General features: G+C 37.3%; 1 protein-coding gene across 1 annotated transcript in view; it reads right to left on the reverse strand.

Moving 5' to 3' along the window:
- Nucleotides 1-23,101, reverse strand: part of RYR3 (ryanodine receptor 3) — a 633,352-nt gene that overhangs the window by 282,049 nt on the left and 328,202 nt on the right. The window contains exons 30-32 of the mRNA XM_036736677.1: nt 22,795-22,831; nt 21,588-21,751; nt 16,527-16,692 (exon numbers count right to left, since the gene is read on the reverse strand). Of these exons, the coding sequence (XP_036592572.1) occupies nt 16,527-16,692; nt 21,588-21,751; nt 22,795-22,831 (367 nt within the window). The remainder of the gene's footprint in view (nt 1-16,526; nt 16,693-21,587; nt 21,752-22,794; nt 22,832-23,101) is intronic.

Below are 23,101 nucleotides of genomic sequence, written 5' to 3' on the forward strand. Positions count from 1 at the left end.
TGAGTGGCAATCCCTAGGACGAGCACAAGAACATCAGAGCTTGCAGCCATAGTGGAGTGTGGACCCTGATCACAACTCCAGGGCAGAAAAGAGCACTTACAGTCATTCACAGACTACAGCACAGGCCAGGAAAGTAGTAAACACATCTCTCCTTAGATCATACTACCTTGGAAAAACTGAAAATTTGCAGGTACCTAGAGATATCTCTGAAAACACTTGCACAAAACCCCTGAAGCTGGGGCAGTGTATGCTCCACCCTGGAAATAGAGCCCCACTTTAATAAAGAGTTAAAAATCAATAAATAGATTGGAAAAATAAGAAAACAACAGAAAAATTCTAACCAGAGAAAGTTACTGTGGTGACAAGAAAGATCAAGATATACACTCAGAAGACAGCAAAGTCAAAATTCCAACATCCAAAGCCTCAAGGAAAAATATGAATTGGTCTTAGGCCATGGAAGAACTCAAAAAGGATTTAGAAAATCAAGCAAGAGAAGTAAAAGAAAAAATTGGATGGTAAATGAGAGTAATGCAAAAAAAAAAAACCATGAAAAAAGAGTCAACAGCTTGGTAAAGCACAAAATAACACTGAAGAAAATAACACCTTAAAAAAGAGAATAGGCTGAATGGTAAAAGAGGTGCAGAAATCCAATGCAGAGAGGAATGCCTTGAAAAGCAGAATTAGCCAAATGGAGAAAGAAGCACAAAAATTCACTGAGGGAAAAAAAAACTTTAAAAAGTAGAATTGGCCAAATGGAAAAGGAGGTACAAAAGCTCTTTGAAGAAAATAAGTCCTTAAAAATTAGAATGGAGTAAATGGAAGCTAATGACTTTATGAGAAATCATAAACAATAAAACAAAACCAAAAGAATGAAAAAATAGAAGACAATGTGAAATATCTCACTGGAAAAGCCACTGACCTGGAAAATAGATCCAGGAGAGATAATTTAAAAATTATTGGACTTCCTGAAAGCTATGATCAAAAGAAAAGAGCCTAGACATCATCTTTTGAGAAATTATCAAGGAAAACTGCCCTGATATTCTAGAAACAGAGGGAAAAATAGAAATTGAAAGAATCTACTGATCACATCCTGAAAGAGATCTCAAAATGAAAACTCCCAGGAATACTGTAGCCAAATTCCAGAGCCCTCAGTTTAAGGAGAAAGTATTGCAAGCAGCCAGAAAGAATAATTCAAATATGGTAGAGCCACAGTCAAAATAACACAAGACTTCGCAACTTTCACATTAAAAAATGGGAAGGCTTGGAATATGATATTCTGGAGGGCAAAGGAGCTAGGATTACAACCACAAATCATCTAACAGGCAAAACTGTGTATAGTCCTGCAGGGGAAAACATGGATATTCGATGAGATAGAGGACTTTCAAGTATTCTTGGTGAAAAGACCAGAGCTAAATGGAACATCTGACTTTCAAATACAAGACTCAAGAGAAGCATAAAAAAGTAAACACAAAAGGGAAATCATAAGTCACTTAATAAGGTGTGTTGGTAAGCAAAATGGGCTCTTAGCACTCAGTTCAACCAAGTGCCCTTGAAGAGTTTGACTTTTGTTTCCTTTGATTAATTCAGTGTATTTCATTAAATCTTACTAGGTGCTAAGCCCCAGGCCCAAACCCCTATTAGGTGCTAAGCCTATGTGGGTGTGAAGCTCCCAGGGTACTAAGGGGAGGTGCTAACTCAAGAGCCAATCATAGAAGCCTAAGTTCTGCTCATTCAGATGACGTTTGATGACGTCTGAAATGGGATAAGAAGAAAAGACAGCTATTTGCTCAGGGCTCTCACTCTTGGTGGTGCGCTGATGCCGAGACTCTGGAGCTGTAGCTAAGAGCCCTCCAGCTCGTAAACCCAGATGCTGGGACTTTGTTAAACTCTGGTAACCATGTATTGGAATTTGAATCAGACAAGTTCTGTCTGTCGATGTCTGTAATTTGTTTTTAATTTGCTCTGAAGTTCAGGGTGCTGGCTTTTTCCCCTGAAGTAAATGAATGGTATTTGTATTCTGGATTAAAGTAAACTTGTTAACTCCTTAATGTTGCTTTCCTTAGTAAAGCAGATCAAAAGAATCTGGGCTTTTGCAGTGTGCTGGTAGTGTTCTTGTTGTCGGGCTTGTGTTGGTTTTTCACCCCCACAACAGCTGCTAGCTGGATTGTTGCAACATAAGGTTAAACTGTTTACATTCCTACATGTGAGGATGACACTGGTAACTCATAAAAACTTTCTCATAATTAGGGCAGTTAGGAGTATATATCGACAGAGGACAGAGGTGTGAGTTGAACATGAAGGGATGATATCTAAGAAATAAATAAGGGGGTGGAAAGAGGAATGTACTAGGAGAAATGGAAAAAGTGGTAGAATATGGTAAATTATCTCACATAAAAGAGGCGAGAAAAATCTTTTAAAGTAGAGGGGAAGATGGGGAAGGTACAAGGGGGAGGTGCATGAACCTTACTCTCATCAGAAATGGCTCCAAGAAGGAGGAACATACACCCTCAACTGAGTATAGAAATCTATCTCACCCTACAGGAAAGCAGGAGGAGAAGGGGATAAGAAAAAGGGTGGGGAAATGATGGAAGGAAGGGCATATTGGGGGTGGTGGCAGTCAGATGCAAAACACTTTTGAGGAAGGACAAGGGGAAAGGGAGGATGGAATAGAATAAATGGGGTGGGGGAACAGAACAGAGGGAAATATACAGATGTGAAAAAAAATTTTTGAAGCAAATTTCTCTAACAAAGCCCTCATTTCTCAAATATATAGAGAACTGGGTCAAATTTATAAAAATAGGAGCCATTCCCCAATTGATGAATAATCAAGAGACATGAACAGTTTTCAGATGAAATAATCAAAGTTATCTATAGCCATATGTGAAGATGCTCTAAAAATCACTATTGACTGGAGGAATACAAATTGGAACAATTCGGAGTTACTACCTCATATGACAAAGATTGGAGGGGATGTGGGAAAAATGAGACATTAATGCACTGCTAGTGGATTTGTGGACTGATTCAACCATTGTTTACAGCAATTTGGAGCAATGCCCAAAGGACTGTAAAGCCAGGCATACCTTTTGATCTAGCAATGGCACTCCTAGATCTGTATCCAAAAAGAAATAAAAAATAAAAAGCCATCTACATGTACAAAAATACTTATACCGGCTCTTTCCTGGTGGCAGGAAACTGGAAATTGGTGGGATGGCCATCAACTGGAAAATGGCTGAACATATTGTGCTATGTGATTGTGATAAAAATGCTATTGTGTTATAAGAAATAATGAGCAGGATGCTCTCAGAAAAACCTGGAAAGACTTACACAAGCTGATGCGAAGTGAAATGTACTTAGTACAAAGTAAAAGCAATTTTGTAAGATGATCAGCTATGAATGACTTACCTATTCTCAGCAATACAATGATCCAAGACAACTCTGAAGGACTTAAGATGAAGAGTGTTATCTATCCCCAAAGAACTATTGGTGTCTGAATACAGACTGAAGCATACATTTTTTTTACTTTCTTTTTCTTTCTTTCTTTTTTTTGGCCTATGTTTTCTTTCATAACATGACTATATGGAAATATGTTTTGCGTGACTACATATATAAAACCTATATCAAATTGCTTGCCTTCTCAATGAAGGAGGTGAGAAGGAAGGAATGGAAGTTATTTGGAACTCAAAGTTTTAAAAACAAATGTTAAAATTGTTTTAAAATGTAATTGGGGAATTAGTGGTGTTTGACTTTATAATTGATTTCCTTCCATTACAAAAGAATATTACAATCTTCATAAGAATAGTTCCATTTTCAGGAATGTTTAACTTGATCCCCTGTTCCATGATTCCAATGTAAACAGTTTTTGGTAGAGGTCTGCAATTGCTAGGTTCAGGGGGAAAAAACCTCCAGAAAGGTTGAGTCCATCTATTGAACTTCTACCACTCTTTCCAAGTTACCTTTGCTATTCTGCTTCCTAACTTATTTCCCTCCATGAGTCAACTGCTTAGCCAAAATGGACTGACTACTGAGTTTGTCCTCAACTTCACATTCCATTCCCCTACTCTGGACATTTGCACATACTTTTCCTGAGGCTCTGAGACACACTCTTCTCATTTCTATCTCTCAAAATCCTCCCAGGTTCAACCTCAGAGCTATCTCCTTCATGAATCCAGCCAAAATTCCCCTTAGTTGCCCATGCTCTAACCCTTTGTATGAGGCGCTGTTCATATAAGGTATAGTATCTGTCATATAGGGTACACCTAATATATAGTTGTTGATAGATTAATTGATTTATTGAGCCCAAAGTTTTGTGTCTGGAAAATCACGGGAGAAAGATTCTAAGTTCAGTGTCTGGACTCAGATTATTCTCTTACTTAGGTTAACAAATGATAAGAGGATACAGCAATATCTGAGAGTTCCTCCTCTCATTCACAATATCTGGCAACATAAAATCAATGCTTTCCAGAAAAGGTGACTGTTTTGTATCCTGAAGCAGTCATTAAAAAATGGAAAAGGACCCACAGGTACAAAAAATATTTATAGAATCTTTTTTGTCGTGGCCAAGAATTGGAAATTGAGGTGATGCCCTTCAACTGGAGCACAGCTGAACAAGTTGTGGTATATGAATGTAATGGAATAGTGTTGTGCTGTAAGAAATAATGAGTAGGTGGACTTCAAGAAATCCTGGAAAGACTTACATGAACTAATGCAGAATGAAGTCAGCAGAATAGTGTACACAATAAGAGCAACATTGTGCAATGATCAACTTTGATAGACTTAGATCTTCTCAGCAATACAATGGTCTAAGACAATTCCAAAAGACTCATGATGGACAATACTAATCACACCCAGAGAAAGAACTACAGCATCTGAATGCAGATTGAAGCATATTATTTTCTCTTTTTTCCTCCTTCTTAAGGTTTTTCCCTTTTGTTCTGATTCTTCTTTCACAACATGACTAATGTGGAAATATGTTTAATATGATTGTACATGTATAGCTTATATTAGATTGCTTGCTGTCTTGGGGAGGGGAAGGGGAAGAAATGGAGCAGCACAGAAAAAAATTGGGAACTCAAAATCTTATAAAAGTGAATGTTGAAAGCTATCTTTATATGTAATTGGAAAAAATAAAATACTTAAGCGGGAAAAAATGTAATTGGGGAAAAATAAAATACTAAGTACTAAAACAAATCACAACAATTTACCTTCACACAGTCCATTCCCACTGATCAAACATGAATATTTGATCCCTGCATGTCCATTTCAAATATTTATTTAGTTCCGACCCTTCCATCAAGAATTCTTGGAAATCATCTATTTCATTAAAGACTCATTTTTTTTTCCCTCTGTAAGATTATATACTCACATCTGCCAGATAGGCTATTCTCAGTTTTAAGAATTTCTCTTTTGGGGGCAGAGCCAAGATGGAGGCTGGAAAGCAGGGACTTGTGTAAGCTCCCTGCCAGGTCCCTCCAAAAACCTATAAAAATGGCTCTGAACAAATTCTAGACTGCAAAACCCACAAAATAGCAGAGGGAAGCAGGGCTCCAGCCCAGGACAGCCTGGATGGTCGCTGAATGAGGTCTATCATGCACGGAGCTGGGAGCGGAGCAGAGCAGAGCCCAGTGTGGGGGGTAGCAGGACCAACCAGACCAGGAGCTGGGTGGAACAGGCCCTAGCACCCTGAATCAGTGAGCTGTGGCAGTTACCAGACTGCTCAACCCACAAACACCAAAGACAACAGAGAAGGTTAGTGGGAAAAGCTGCGGGGGACAGAGTGGAAGGAGTTTGCAGTTTGGCCAATGCCTCCGAGGACAGCGGGGGAGGTGCAGCTACAGAACTACAGCTGCAATTGCTTCTTGGCTCCAGATCCACCTGGTGGGAGGAATTAAGTGGTGGATCAGAGCAGGAGTGCAGAGCCTGCTTAAGATTTGTGTCAGGTCCTGGCTGGCGGTTCTTGGGGAAGGAGGAGTGCTGGTGTGGAAGAGCTGGCTGTATAGAAATAGCTCTGAAAACAACAGTGCATCCCCTCAAGCTTGGAACAAAGTACTCTTCACTCTACAAGCAGTCATACCCTGACAAAAAACTCAAGGGTCAAGTAAGTTGGCTGGGAACATAGCCAGGCAGCGAAAACACACTCAGATTCAGTCTCAGGTTTGGAGTCTTTCTTTGGTGACAAAGAAGACCAAAATATACAGCCTGAAGAAGTCAACAAAGTCAGAGAGCCTACATCAAAAGCCTCCAAGAAAAATATGAACTGGTCTCAGGCCATGGAAGAGCTCAAAAAGGAGTTGGAAAAGCAAGTTAGAGAAGTAGAGGAAAAATTGGGAAGAGAAATGAGAATGATGTGAGAAAACCATGAAAAACAAGTCAATGACTTGCTAAAGGAGACCCAAAAAAATACGGAAAAAATATTGAGGAAAACAACACCTTAAAAAATAGACTAACTCAAATGGCAAAAGAGCTCCAAAAAGCCAATGAGGAGAAGAATGCCTTGAAAGGCAGAATTAGACAAATGGAAAAGGAGGTCCAAAAGACCACTGAAGAAAATACTACCTTAAAAATGAGATTGGAGCAAGTGGAAGCTTGTGACTTTATGAGAAATCAAGATATCATAAAACAGAACCAAAGGAATGAAAAAGTGGAAGACAATGTGAAATATCTCATTGGAAAAACCACTGACCTGGAGAATAGATCCAGGAGAGATAATTTAAAAATTATTGGACTACCTGAAAGCCATGATCAAAAAAAGAGCCTAGATATCATCTTTCAAGAAATTATCAAGGAGAACTGCCCTGATATTCTAGAGCCACAGGGCAAAATAGAAATTGAAAGAATCCACAGATCACCTCCTCAAAAAGATCCCAAAAAGAAAACTCCTAGGAATATTGTCAGCAAATTCCAGAGCTCCCAGGTCAAGGAGAAAATACTGCAAGCAGCCAGAAAGAAACAATTTGAGTATTGTGGAAACCCAATCAGGATAACACAGGATCTGGCAGCTTCCACATTAAGGGATCAAAGGGCTTGGAATACAATATTCCGGAGGTCAATGGAACTAGGATTAAAACCAAGAATTACCTACCCAGCAAAACTGAGTATCATGCTCCAAGGCAAAATATTGACTTTCAATAAAATAGAGGACTTTCAAGCTTTCTCAGTGAAAAGACCAGAGCTAAACAGAAAATGTGACTTTCAAACAGAAGAATCAAGAGAAGCATGAAAAGAAATAGAAATAGAAAGAAAAAGAAATAGAAAAAGAAAAAGAAATAGAAATCATAAGGGACTTACTAAAGTGGAACTGTTTTGTCTACATTCCTACATGGAAAGATGATTTGTATAATTCATGAGACTTCAGTATTAGAGTAGCTAAAAGGAATATGCATACATATGTATGTATATATATATACACACATATGTGTGTATGTATGTATATATGTAGGTGTATATATATATATACACACACACACACACACACGCACACACACACACACACACACACACAGAGGGCACAGGGTGAGTTGAATATGAAGGGATGATATCTAAAAAAATAAAATAAAATTAGGGAATGGGAGAGGAGTATATTGAGAGAGGGAGAAATGGAATGGGGTAAATTATCTTGCATAAAAGTGGCAAGAAAAGGCGGTTCTGTAGGAAGGGAAGAGGGGGCAGGTGAGGAGGAATGAGTAAATCTTGCTCTCATCGGATCTGACCTGAGGAGGGAAAACCATACACACTCAATTGGGTATCTTGCCCCATAGGAAAGAAGGAGGAAGAAGATAAAAAAGGGGGGACAATAGAAGGGAGGGCAGATGGGAGAAGGAGATAATCAAAAACACTTTTCAAAAGGGACAGGGTCAAGGAAGAAAATTCAATAAAGGGGGATAGGTTAGGAAGGAGTAAAACATAGGTAGTCTTTCACAACATGAGTATTGTGGAAGTGTTTTGCATAATGATACACATGTGGCCTATGTTGAATTGCTTGCCTTTTTGGGGAGGGGAGAGAATTTGGAACTCAAAGTTTTAAAAACAGACATTCAAAAACAGACAAAAAAAGGTTTTTGCATGCAACTAGGAAATAAGATGCACAGGCAATGGGGCATAGAAATTTATCTTGCCCTATAAGAGAAGAAGGGAAGGGGGGATGAGAGGGGAGTGGGGTGACAGAAGGGAGGGCTGACAGGGGAACGGGGCAATCAGAATATACACCATCTTGGAGTGGGCAGGAGGGTGAAATGGGGAGAAAATTCGTGGTTCAAACTCTTGTGAAAATCAATGCTGAAAACTAAATTAATTAAATAAATTAAATTAAAAAAAAGAAAAAAAAGAATTTCTCTTTTGCCTTTTGGAATATCATTTCCCCAAGCCTTCCTCTCCTATAAAATTCCAACTGCCAATTGTTGTGTGATTCTGAGTATGGTTCCTTGGTACTTAAATTCTATTTTGCCTGCTATGTAAGTTTTTTCTGACCTTGAAATTCATTGGCTATGATTTTCCCAGGAATTTTCATTTTGGGATTTCTTTCATGAAGTGACCAGAGTATCTTTCTGTTTTCACTTTGTCATCTGGTTCTAATATACCTTGGCAATTTTAAAAAATGTTTTCTTGAATTATGGTATCCATGCCTTTTTTTTGTCATGATTATCAGGTAGTCTGATGAGTCTTAGTTTGTCTCTCTCTGATTTGTGTTCCAGGTCAACTTTTTTGATAATACATACTTTGAATTTTTTTCTTTTTCTTCAATCTTTGGTTTTGTTTTAATATTTCTTATGGTCTCATGGATTCATTAGTGTCTGTTTGGCCCATTCTAGCATTCAGGGAGTTCAATTCTTGAGCAAAGTTTACCGCTATCTGTTTCCTACTTAGCTATTCAATTTTGCATGTCTCTTGGTTTCTTCTAAGTACTCTTACAATATTTGTGGCCAGGACATTCTTTTCTCAGAGTCTTAGATTTTTTTGTGGATTTATACCTTAGGATTATCCTTGTCTAAGATATTTCGTCACTGTCTTGTTCCTTCTAAGACTATCTCCAATTGTTCCTGAATGTATCTTGTTCATACATAGTTGTTGGCATGTTGTCCCTTTCCTCAATTTGACTATGACCTCTTTGAGACTAGGGACTAGTCTTTCTTTGCATCCCCAGCACTTAGTACAGTGTCTAGCATACAGGACGTACTTAAGAAATGCTTTTGACTTGGAAATTTGATGTTTTCTTCTGTTTATTCAATTTTCAGCCTTAATTTCTGGATCTTAAGTTTGTGTTTGGGTCAAAAATTATTCCAGTACTCCTGAATGGTGTTAGGAGATCCTGTTTGATCCTGAGTTCCATAGTTAAGACTTGACTATACCTTCTGAAGGAATTGTCTGACCTTTTCTTTTCCTTCCTTTTTTATTCCTTTTTTTTAGTAAATAGTATTTTTTTCCAATTATGTGTAAAGATAGTTTTCAACATTCATTTTTAAAAAGCTTTTGAGTTCCACATTTTTCTCCTTCCCTACTTCCCTTCCCTCCTCCCCAAGACAGCAAGCAATATGATATAGGTTATACATGTGCAATCGTGTTAAACATACTTCCATATTAGTCATGTTGTGGAAGAAGAAACAGAACAAAAGGGAAAAATCACAAAAAAAACAACAAAAAAAAAGTAAAAATAGTATGTTTCAATGTCATCCACAGTTCTTCCTCTGGATGTGGATAATAGTTTCTATCACGAGTCTTTTGGAATTGCCTTGTGTTGATGATCATAGTTCATCATCGCATAATGTTGTTGTTACCATGAACAGTGTTCTAGTTCTGCTCACTTCATTCATCATCAGTTCATGCAAGTCTTTCCAGGTTTTATTTTTTTTGAAATCTGTTCCTGGCCTTTTCTTGTGCTGTAGTTCAGCCACAGCTGCCTGGATCCTCAGTCTGATACAGGCTTCCTGGATGCTAGTCTGGCCCTATCTCATGCCATAGATGGGGCCTCTGGGTTACCTTGTGTTGAGTGTTGCTCAGGGCCTATTTTATCCTAACCTAGGAACTGGTCTGTCCTTGTATTCTGCCATCTATGGGGTCCCTGGATCACCCCACACTGGACTTATTATATAATGCTGCATTTACCCTCTCTCCTCTGTGCCTCCTACCTTACTCTATCTTGTCACCCCTTCATGCTTTTTCAGGATTCTGGCAGTCTTTTTGTGCACTAATGGACTAGAAGGACTTTATAACTGATTCTTTCTTTTTGTTCATTCTGGTCCATTTTTAGAGCTGTATGTGGGTGTTTATGGGAGATCTGGGCTCCTCTGCCTCCTAATAGGATACCTACCATCTTCCCATAATTCCTCTGTCTTCAATTAAGATGTCTCACTGATGGCTGATCTGTTTTTCCCTTGAACTAATAACTGACATTTTATTTCTAATCTTGTGTGAAGGTCAGAACACAGAGACCAGATTAGACTGAAACTGCCCTCATAAATATCTATTTTGGGTTGTGGTTCTCTTCTCTGTGTAGTGGTACTGGGGTGGCAATTAATATCTCTAGTGAAAATATATTTTATTTTTCATTTTTCAGATGATTACATTATTAAATGTGAGAAGAAGGGTTTGCAAACTGCATGGCAGTGTTTAATAGGGAAGTCTAGCATTATGATGAGAAAGAATATTTTTCTCATTATTGTGGACACCAGCTCTTTCAGAACAAAACAAAAGTGTATAAATATTGCCCTCCCTCTTCTCCTTAGATAATTAAAAAATGAAAATGGTTACAGAATTGGAATAACAATCATCTTACTGCCAGGAATCCAGCCATGTGGCTTGATCTGCTGAGTATCTATTGGGATAAGAGATAAGATCAGGGATAAGAGCCCTAATATTTTATTTCAAGATAGCAGAGAGGCCTGAATTTTCTCTCATCAGAGTATTACTCTTCAGAGGTAATATCATGAATGGGACAAGTGAAAAGAATTAATAAGACTCAGTATTAGAAATGGATGTAATCACCTTGGAAGGTTGGTACCAACAAGCACCATATAAACAAAAATAAGGAAACAAAGAGAAGGCAAACTACCAGTCATACGTCACATAGGAATCAGTGCCAGAGACTGAAAGAAAAGTTTAAAAATTTGCATTCTGACACCCATAGCTATTCCTTGAAGCAGCTATAATCTTTAGAAATATAAAGACCTTTTTATTTGGGTCCTTTTCTCTATTTGCTTCTATACGACTTACTAGAGCAGTTTATCAAAAACCTTTGAATATCTGAAATGTTTTTGGTCATACTCAAGGGCAGCAGAATTAAGACTTGGAATAGATAGCTTTTAGACAACATCTAGCCGAACCCTCTCATTTTATAAGTGAGGAAACTGAGGCTCAGATAGGTGAGGTTATCTTCCCAAAGCCAATAAGTGGTAGAGGCAGAACTTTAAGCCAAATCTTTTGACTCCAGTTTCAATGCTCTTTCTATCACTGTTTCTCAAAGGTCAGAGTTTCTGAAATATATAATATCAATCAATCAATAAACAATGTGCTAGGCACTATGCTTAGCACTAGGGATACAAAGACAGAAACATAGCCTTCTCTGCCATCAAGAAAAATCATTATGTATACATACTAGGAAATATAACGTCTACATATAAGTAGACATAAAGTAGACACGAAGCAGATACAAGGTAAATATGAAGTAAGTGGAGGATGAACTATGACTTGAGAGAACTGGGAAAAGGTTCTTGTAGGTGATGGTGATTGAGCTGAGATTTAAAGGTGTACATGATATCTAAGAGGTGAAGGTAAAGAAGGAGCATATTCTAGGAATGGGGGACAGCCACTGAAAGGGCATAGAGATAGCAGATGAAACATTGAGTGTCAGGACAGCAAAACAGCTAAAGGTCCGCTTGGCCAAAAAGAAGTGTTTGTGAAAAGTAGTGTTGTGAAATGTAGGATATAGACCAGATTGTGAAGGGCTTTAAATACCAAATAGAGGAATTTGGAGCTTAACGAGGAGGGGAATGGCATGCTCAGGTGCTTTAGGAATATCAGTTTGGCAAATGTATGGAGGATAGACTGTAAAAGAAAGAAACTTGAGACAGAGAAATCAGACAGGATTTATTCCAATACAGATTAAGAGCAAGATTAAGAGTGCCTAAAAGAAGGTGGAGGCTCGTGGGTGGAAACAAGGAAATAGAGACAAGACATGCTGTGAAGTTAGAATCAATGTTACTTGACGACTGTCTGGATAGAGAACATGAGGGAGATTAAGGAATCAAGGATGACTCCAAGGTTTCAAATGTGGGAGACTGGAAGAATGGTGTTAGTTTTGAAGAAAATAGGGAAGTATAGAAGAGGGATGGGTTTTGAGGGAAAGCTAATAACTTCTTTTGGGGGCATGGTGAGTTTGAGATATGAACAGATTTTCCAATTCAAAATGTCCAAGAGATAGCTGGTGATGTGAAATCATCAAAGCTCAGGAGAGGTGCTATCATGGGATATATAGACCTACAAAGAGATAATAATTGAGCCTATTGCAGCTGATGAGAACACCAAGAAAGGGCATATACAGAGAAGAGAATCCAGGACAGACCTTTGAAAAATATCCACAGGGAATAGGAATAGGGACTGCACCTATGATTCCATTGGTATATGGAATTTCCAGGTAAGGAAATTCTCTTTACCAATTCAAGCTGCCATATTCTCTAAAATTTGTTATTTTAGGGAATATCCTAGGACACTGAAAGGTTAAGTAAGTTACCCAGGGTCACAAAGCCATATTTGTCAGAGGCTAGACTTTTTTTTTTATAAAATCTGATTTAACATTCCCTTAATTAGCATCACATACTTTTTTATATCTATCTTCAATAATACACAAAATTTTAGGATCAGAGGCTCACAGAATTGGAGCTGGAAGGGGCCTTAGATGCCATCTAGTTCAATGTTCTTTTTTAACAATAGGATGAAATTTAATTACTTAGCAATAACAAAAATTGAACATTAAACATATAGCAGTCCAACATAAAGTTCCTTATATGTCCATTCCCCTAAATAGAAGATATTTTACTTATCTGATTTTAGAAAATGATTGCACATTAAGAGTTTATAAAGATATTTTTGGAACTCTGCAAAAATTAAATGTGCTCTCAGGAATTCAGGTGGCCTGGCTAATTCAAATGACCACCAACCACAAATCTGTATACGGAAAGGCACAATAGCTTACTTTCTTCAGAAGCTAGACTTAAACCAATTTCCTCTTGGCTCCAATGACAGCTCTGTATCTACTACACAATGGTATACTCACAGATATAGTATTTTTTTCTGGAAAAAAATCTAGGAGAGTGCTCCCCTCTGTGACTGTACTTCTAAAATTAAAATCAGATTCCTTGTTTTATGATTAGAAAAGACTCTGTCTAATCTAACCGGCAGGCTCCTATTTCCCTGGAGAGCCAAGGTACATAGGAGTATCAAAGAAATCTGGCTGAGTTGAAGGATCTGCCTTGGCAAGATATTTGGTGAATTACAGTATTGGAAAATCCATGCCTATAATCATTAATATTTTTTAAACTTATAGGCACATTAGTGACAAGAAAAAGCACTGGGAAGGGAAATGGTGATAGGCTTCTTCTATTGCAACATATTCCTGGTCTTAACTGTCACACAATTTTGTCATCCTCCCTCGGCCCAAACACCAAGAAACTGACAACCACAATTTTTTTTCAGAGAACAGAGATATTAATATTAATAGTCCAAGTTAAAAATCTGTGGCTCTGTCCCGAATGCTCTTAAAAATTGTGATTAAAGCTGGCAAATTAGGAAGGCTACGCCAGCTTCTTTTAGGTCTGCCTGCTTTTATTTTGTTATTCTACTTCTCAAAAACTTTCAATGGTTCTTCACTATTAATCAGATAAAATCTAAATTCCTTACTCTGGCATTCGGTGTCCTGTAAAACCTTAATCTCACATGTTCTTCCAATTTAGTCTCCTACTATTTTCAATGTAAAACCTTAACTTCAGCCAAACAGATCCAATTCACGGTTTACCAAAATGCCTTATATTTTTCAGGAACGCCAATTAATTAATTCAAAAAACTCTTATTAGGTACTTACTATGTCCAAGAGATTTGCAGGGAACACAAACTAATAAACAAGATATGGTCCTAGACATGAAGAAGCATAGTATGGTTCATGAGATACACAAACAACATAAAAAGCATTAAGTTCTTTGGGGAAGGTATGAAGTACACAAAAGGAAGATATCACTTATGGCTGAGGAGATCAGGAAAAAATCTAATGAAAGACACAGCATTTGATTTGGGTCTTAAAAGGTAGAGAGGATTTCAACAGTCAAAGTTCAGCATGGGGAAAAAGGAATGTCATTTCATTCAAAAGAAACAGTGTGAACAAAAGGAAAGAGCAGATGATATGTCTGGAAAGTTCATGATTAGATAGAGGAGAACCTTGAAAAACTTTAGTATTTGGAATATATTCTGTAGACAGTAGGAGGCCCAGTGCTTACAAAAATAACTGTTTTTGTTTACAAAAGTGATAACATTACTCTGGCAGTGGTATGTATCAGAGGCTTGAGTGAGAAAGTGTTAGATGTGGGAAAAGCCCTTCAAAATAGTATAGGCAAGAGGTAATGAGGATTTTAACTAAGTGATGGCAGTAGGAATAGAAAAGGAAGAATAATTTGAGACCTATTCTAGGTAAAACATCAACTGAACTTAGCAAATGACTAGATGAGGGAGACAAGGCAGAGACATGAGTCAAAGAAAATGCTATCAATTGAGGTGGAGTCGAGATGATGGAATGAAAGTTGGCATTTCTGCCCAGCTCTCCTGATAGGCCCACACCCCCCAATGTCAACAAAGAAAATGTGTCAAACCAAATTCTAATTGGCTGGAAAAATGAGCAAACAACAGATAAGAACCTCATCACAAAAAGCTACTATGGTGATAGGGAAGCTTGAAAACATCTACAAGCAAAGCCTCAAAGGAAAATACAGATTAGATAAAGCCCAACAAAAATTCCTATAAATGCTATAGCTTTAATTCTAGGTGACTAGAAGGATAATAGTTTTATTCCTAGACTCCTTCCATAAAAGTCTACTTATCATTAAGACTCGTTTCAAATCTTACTTTCTGTAATCTGTCTTTTTCTCCCCAACAAAATGACAAATTCCTTAAAGGAAAAGCCTCTGTCTCAGATTTTTTTTTTGGTATGCTGTATTATGTTTATTATGGTGTTGTCCATACAGTAGATGTGCAATAAATATATTTACTGATTGTTTTGGTTGGTCAGTAGCATTAATGATTTGCAGCCTCTGTGTTTAGCCACTAGAGGACAACATATTTACAACTACTAACAAGGTTTTCATTGCCTGTCCATTCACATGTAATCTATTCTACCATATAGTGATCTAAATCAATCAAATCAATCGTTAGTAAATAGTTTTTTTTTTAACTCTCTTTTCCATAAGGAAAAACAAGGTAGGCATAGTATAAGGAATAGCATAAGGAAAATTGGACTGGGAAGCAGGAAACCCAAATTCTAGTCTGGCTTAGAAAATAATTATACCAACACTGGCAAGTCACTTTCCTTCTCTGGGTTTCAGTTTCCTTTTCTGTAAAACGAGGATTTTATTTCTTTTAGATTCAGAATTAAAGGATTCCATGTTGAAATATCTGGCCCAAAGAAAGATTTCTTGAGTTAAAATAAAATTTGTAATAAACCTTCAAATCAATATCATTAGCTACTACTTTGAACTACTAAAGAGGTTGATGAGGACATCTGTTTTATGGAGGGAGAAACTGAGGCCCAAAGCAAGGGAACAGTCAATATAAGGCCACCCTCTAGCTAGAAAAAAAACTGTGGTATAATTCTAGTTTTGAAAGTTTATCATAATCATAGTTCAGCATTTCTAGATCTCTTAGGATATTTGTCTCTGTTTCTTCCCCTACATGTTGCAAATTCTTTTACTGATACCCATAAAATACGCAACTTACTGACTGAATAAAACTGAGAAATAGTCAGCAGGCCCCTAATGGGGCTTGTTGCCCATCAATCACAAGTTAAGTTCGTAACAGATGTGAAGATGATTTTTGGTTAAAGAGTTCATAGTATGGCTCAGTCCCAGTCTGCTTCCTTCTGTTTAACTGGTCTGCAGGCCATCTAACTGTTTACTTTCTCTTAAAAACTGTACTTATTGAAAATAGAATAGAATCATTGTAGCATGGAAATCAGATGACATAAGAAAAAAAGAACAGAAATTTAAATAGAAACAGAAAATAAGTGTATGGTAGTATACCGTATTACTTCAACTTCATCATCCTCCCTAAGTATAACTACATTCTAGAAAAGACATCATTATCAAAGTTCTCCAAGATATAAGACACATACACAAGTGATGATATTCTAGAAGCCTTTCTCCTAGTGCCACAAAGAAACTACTGCAGCTAAAACTATTTTCAATCACATAGGAGAGACATGAAACTAGAACACAGATGCTTTACAAAACGTATGTGCACTGCTACTACTCTCTACCACTTTGCTCAATTGCTGCCGATACCTGGTAGCAAGTGTCCAATTCTCTCCCATTGGCTGAGAAGGATATCATGCCTGTGGCCAAGTCAATGAGGCAGCCAATTTCTAGGTCCACATTACTTCGACTTGATCTCTGGGAACTGGCGATTACATCTCCACCCCAAACCATGTAGCAGTTGCTGCGCTTCACACTAGGAACCAAAATTTAAAAGAAAAAAAAGAGGATTAAAAGGTACTAGGTCTAGCCTCTGGGAGCTAATAACTAAACCTGAGTAATGATAATGGCTTAGGTAACATTATTTTAGATGTGTTTCCAAAATTGATCAACTTGAATGAATTTTCCTAAATAAAACCATACCTTACCACAGTTCACCAAACATAAATCAGATATAGATAAGTGGAAATTTGCAAGTTGTCCCAACAACAATTATGTGAAGAGACCATTTTTAGAGAGTCAATTTATTATCACAAAAAGGCCATGAGACAGGGTAGACTCACACTTTACAAGTGAAAAAAGTGAAACATCAACATTTTAGACATGCTTAGAGTTACACTAGGAAATGGTATAAGAACAAGAGTCCAGGCTCATAATCTAGTATTCAGGCTAATAAAGCAGGGAACAATCTAGTAATTTTGCCCACATTTTTTCTAAGATTTATCCTTATTAAGCAAAACTACAGCACACAGAATTTGTCCTTGGAGACTCTCCTAATTCTTTTGTTGGTATTCTCTCTCCCCATAATGCTCTGAGCTAATGCCAAACTACAAAGTGTTAAACAGTATGATGCTACTCCTTTCAGGGATATTTAGATTTTAATAAGAAACTCTTGAGGACCAAAAGTTCTTTAGTATCCAAAGGATTAAATCTCCAATGAGAGAATTTCAAGGCCTGAAGATTGTTGTGACAAATTTTTGAAGACTATGCCAGTGGAGACTATAGCACTGGAAAGGCTTCAAGCATGGTCCTGGTAACAAACTACATCTATTTGAGGACTAGCCTCATCTTGTGTGGGGAGGACTATCACTAGTTAGAAAGCCACTATGTGGTAAGTTTACCTTGAAGCAGTGTTATTCTGATGGCTGAGGGTCCATTACACATGTAGGTGGCTCCAGATCAGATCATGTTTCTTCACCCTAGCCAACTTTGGTTTTATTTTATTCTAATTGTTAAGAGCCAATTATATCTAGCCAGCCTCAGACTCAACCATTTATCTGTAAGATATCACTTCCTGTCCTGTCACTATCCCCATAATTCTACTGCCAGGGTCTGATTACCAAGTCTTGTTAGGGGAATTGTAAACATGTCAACAAATTACTCTGGAAGGAGCATATCAATTGACTGTCCTATTCTTCCATTCAAAGGGGACTGTTAATGGGTCCACTGGAACACATCAATTTTGATGGGGAGTTTTGGGAGAAAGACCATGAGGAGAAGGAATATCTTGAACTCATGAGAGACAGTACCTGCACAGATTCTTATGGCAACATCTATACCAGTTATCATGGGAGGAGTCAAATGGAAATCCTGGGGACAATCTAAGCTACTCTATTAACTCCAAAAAATACTGAGGCTTAGAAAGTGTGAAAACTATTTCTTTCCTAATGATATAGGTGACGGAGGCTGAAAACCTTTGTCCACCAATGCCCTTACAACAACCTTATGTGGAAGAGTAGCACCTAGAAATTTTCAATGATTTTTCATACCAACTGTTGTGGCTGTTCCTGACCTCATTAATGTAGCAGATGACCTCATTAATGTAGCCTAGGCCTTTTGTGAGTGGTAATAACATTGGCAACTTCAATGATGCTTTTTTCCCCTCTATCTATAACTGAAATTAGCCAGGAACAAGTTGCCTTCACCTGGAATGAGTCCTGCAAACCTTTCCCATCCTTCCCTAATGCTGCCTGAATTCTCCCTTATGCTGATACCATTTTGTGGGCATAAGTGTTATAATCTGTACATACAACCCTGATGATCCTAGCACTGTTCTTCTCATATCTACTGCTTTTCATCAGTTGATCCACTATGAACTTCCCCTGATATCACTAATGAAATGGATCAGAATAACATTCCTTCAGGGTCCATTACATTGTTTGTTTCCTTTTCTTTATGGTTTTTTGTTTGTTTTTAACCCACACTAAGTTGCCATTCCAATGCTAAGTTCTCTCACCTCTGAGATCAAGTTTGTCAAATAATAGCCCAAGAGGCCATCTAAAAGGTGGGAAGTCCCCTAGAATAATTTTAGTACTTTGCCACCAAAGGGTGGAAATGTTGAAGAAAAGTGCCTACTTCACATAGGCTGTATTTTTTTTTTCAAAAAAAGGCAGTGAAGCTTAACTATTTAAGAGGCTCAACTACTGCAAGTGACCAAGACTTGAACAACTGATCGATTCCTGGTTGCCTATGGCTTAAAAAGCATTTAACATAAGGAGTACCCCTTGCTTAGATTTTACGTACATCCTCTATAGTGGTACTAATCAACAGATCCAAGTGTGCCATGGTAGTATAAGTGGAGGTTATGGGAACTACAACCACCTGTACAAATATTGTATTAATGTCAAATACCTCTTTATATTAAACTGTTCAGTAAACTTCTTGTTCAATCTTAGATGGCCTACCAGTATTGCACTTAGTTCCAGTCCTAAGCCTGAACCACCAGAACGACTTGAGTAAGGAGTGCCAAAGTACATCAGCTTGTTAACGTCATACCTAAAACACTGCATCCAGAGCTGAACACGATATTCCAGATGTGGTCTACTAGGTTTGACTATAGTGTCCTTGACATTATGCACCTTTGAATGCCGCTTAAGATCACTTGAGTTGACTCATGTAGAATCTGCAATCTTACTACAACTCCATGATCTTTTTTACACAAAATGTTGTCTAATTACTCCTACTTGTGAAGTTTATTTGTTGAACCAAACTATAAGACATTACATATGTGCTTATTTAATTTAATCTCTTAAATTAGGTAAAATATTCTAGGCTTTTAACACGCTTTTGGATCCTGATTCTGTCCTCTAGATCCCACTGAGCTTTGTCAGGTACAAATTTTATACAAGCATGCCATGAAATCCATATTCTTGATTAAGGTTGTCAAACAGAAAGGGGCTAAGAATAGATCCCTCCATCAATCACCCTCCAAGCTCCACTCATTCCAAGAACTCCTTCTAAGCTGACATTGAACAATTAATGACTATACTTCGGATATGGCCATTCATCAAATTCCCAAATCTACTTAACTGTACTATCACCTAGTCCAGATATATGAAAATTTATTTGGCCTACTGCCCCCTTAAAAAAATTGCTCAATGCCACCTACCCCTGAAATCTACTTTCTTTGCCCTTTAACATTTTTTAAAAAATCTGTCATTTAAAAAAATATGAAATATTTTCTAAGAAAATGACACACCTTAAATTTAATAATTTATTGTAAATTTTGGTTTTTTACCCTGCATTGAAACTTTGATGATGCAATTTTGCATCCTATAACATATTCCTGCCAACACATGACGAACTTCCTGACAATGCATGACATGCTTGCCTGCCAATACTTGCTTGTCAAGACCTGTCAACAGACTTGGTCACTGATTGATTATAACTTGCATTTTTATGCTTATTCAGAAAATAACATAATCACTACAACTTTAACGCTGTTACACAACAGACGAAACATGTATGAGCATTTTTTGAAATTTTCTTGTCTTCTCTTCTTACCTTATGCTTCCACCACCGCCTTAATTTTATTCAATGTCCCCCAATTACACCTGAGGCTACCACTCCCTGGGTCATTCCAGCACCCCCTCCCAGGGGTGGTATTTGCCTACTTTGGGAACCTATGCCCACATCTCTCCCTTTTGCCTATAGAAACAGTGCAAGACCATCAAAACCTTTTCTAAATTCTTGGTTAATCTATATCTATAGGATCCCCCAATCTACCCATCTACTTGATTTATAAGGAAAGGAAATTAATCAGTTCAGGTACTTAAATTGTAGCTAAAGGTGCTTCCTACAACTCAAGTGTGCACCATCTTGGAGGAAAAGATGATCAGCAACAGGAGTTATGCATGTATGACTGACTAGAAGGTACAGAACTTGATAGAGTTTCTTGGATAGTGCAAATTTGCTGTGAAAGTGAAATCTGCCTATTCAGCAGTCCCACACATCTCCTGGGAGTCTTTAACTCCCAGAAGAATGTTATTGGAGTAATGTATTAATGTTTCATGCTTTAAGTATTTGACAAAATGCATTTATGAATCTTTTTGCATTCTAATAATTTCTTTGTGGTGGAGGGAAAAAAATGGACTTCCTATGCCTAAAAAATAAAGAGGTGAGGAACTAATAAAATAGTAAGGCATTAAGGTAAGAAGGTACTAAAAGTCATCATTTTTAGACCATCCACAAGAGTTAACTTAGTTACTAGTACTGCAAATATGCAATCTTTGTTCAATGTCCAATAAATCGCTATACTAATAGAAGCACATAACCATACAGATATTTACATCTATTATAAATAAAAACAAGATATAAAAAGTTTGCTACTAAATGAAAAGATGATTTTTAGGTTCTCTTTAGTGAGGCAGAGGAAAGAGCTGGTAGAGTTGCTTTCATCACATCCCCAAATGCAAAAAAAAATATTATTTCAGGGGATATTTGGTAATTTTGTTTTGCTGGTTTCTTTATTTGCATAAGCAAAAAACCACATGAATATAGCATATATTATGTAATAAAAACTGTTGAAGAAGACAAGAAGATAGAAAAAAGACTTGATAAAATCCTCCAGTGTCACATAAAACACGATTAACTAATCAAAGACTTTAATGTAAAGGTGAGTACAAAGGAAGACAGAAAAAACATGCTGGAAAGTTTGGTTTAGGATTAAGAAACTCAAGAGGCTAAAAATTTTAAAACCATACAGAAATTTCACTTTGATAAAATTGCCCTCAGTATCACATCCAATATAGGTGGGGGTGATTCAATGGAAGGTAGGAGCAAATGAGTTTCTGGGAATGAGTTACAAAAGGGGAAAGGATCTGTGAAGAAACCTGTGATGGACCCCTGACTTTTGAGGGGAACCCCATTTACCTTTCATGGACCCGGCCTCTTTCATCTCCCAGAGTCACGGTCACTGTGCAGTTTTTATTCAAGTCAAACTTCTCACTGTATAAGTGGTAGTCTGGTGTCACCCACCCAACCCAGGTGTAGGAAGGGTCCTGGCCAGCAAATATGCGCACAGAATAATAGCACTGCTGTAGAGAAAATATGAAGGGTTAATGGATTGCAGTACAAGTTCTAGAGCATCAATGTTGGTTGAAAACAAGAGCAATAAGATGGCAAAGCATTTGGGGCTTTCTCTGTAGAGTTTTGCTATGTGTTGATTCTCTCTCTCAGTGGTCATATTGGGTTCCCAAGATGCACTAGGTGACTACATATGTGAAATAAGGGTTGATCAGAGAGTGTGGCTTTCTAGTTGTTGATTTCTTGTCCATCCTTTAGTAGCTTGCGAAAGTACCAGTGTTCCCTCCCCTTTGCTATAAAATAATAAAGACAGACTAAAGAGCAGAAACAGTCATTCAGAATGGTGTTATATACACAGAAGAAACTAGTGACAAAGTACATTATTGTAAAATGCTAAAAAATAATTTTAACATTCACAATGGCTGAAAGATTTAATGACTGATAGAGTTTTTACTCTGGTGTGCTAACCACATAGCTACTAAAGAGAAAAAAAGCAAACCTTTTAGTCAAACATCAATATTTGCTTTATATGTATGTTCTGTTAGTAGTCATTAAACTTTACTGAAGTTAGACTCCCCTCTGCACAATGGATTCCTATGTAACTCTAGGGAATCTATGTTCCTAAAATGCAGAGAGGTGAGTATTCAATTCCTTTCAAAGGATTTTTTCAAACCACTGAAAAATACCTATGATTGAGAGTAAAGAATTAAGAGGCATTACTTTCCTTTTTATAATATAATAATTATAATGTAATTTATAATAAAATTATTATATATGATGCAGTTATTCATTTATATATACTTATATATGTTGAGTATTTTACATGTGATGAAATAACCCTTTTTCTTTGGACTGGCTTCTTACTGCTTCTCCCCACTTTATCATTTTCACCATCTTACCTGTTTGGGGGGGAAGGGTTCTGAGTAACTAATACATGAAAGTATAAACAAAAGGGTTTCATGAAATTCTAATATAATGGGTGATTCAATCAAAAAGGTAATATTGAAACAAATAACTCAATAATGTAAATCTTAACTGAGCAAATATTACTTACTGTTGTTGTATGAGCAACTATTTCTTGTATTTGTTTCCTGGGGGTTGTGGGGGTGGGGTGGGGAAGGAAGAGAAATAATCATCCTTTAGTTATTCACCAGTTTAGAGAATCCATTTGATTTAACAGCCAGTTGACCTTCTTTTAACATTTTGTTAAGATTTAGAAAACTGAAACACGAGTCTTGATAATGCTAGCTGGTCCTTGGACTTTGCTCTAAACATGTCTCTGCCCACCCTCCCTCGTTCACCCACCTATGGCTTCGTAATATCTAGTATATAATGAGTTTTTATAAGAAAATAAAATAAGC

This window comes from Trichosurus vulpecula, chromosome 8 (assembly GCF_011100635.1).
Source record: "Trichosurus vulpecula isolate mTriVul1 chromosome 8, mTriVul1.pri, whole genome shotgun sequence".
Classification (NCBI taxonomy): Eukaryota; Metazoa; Chordata; class Mammalia; order Diprotodontia; family Phalangeridae; genus Trichosurus; species Trichosurus vulpecula.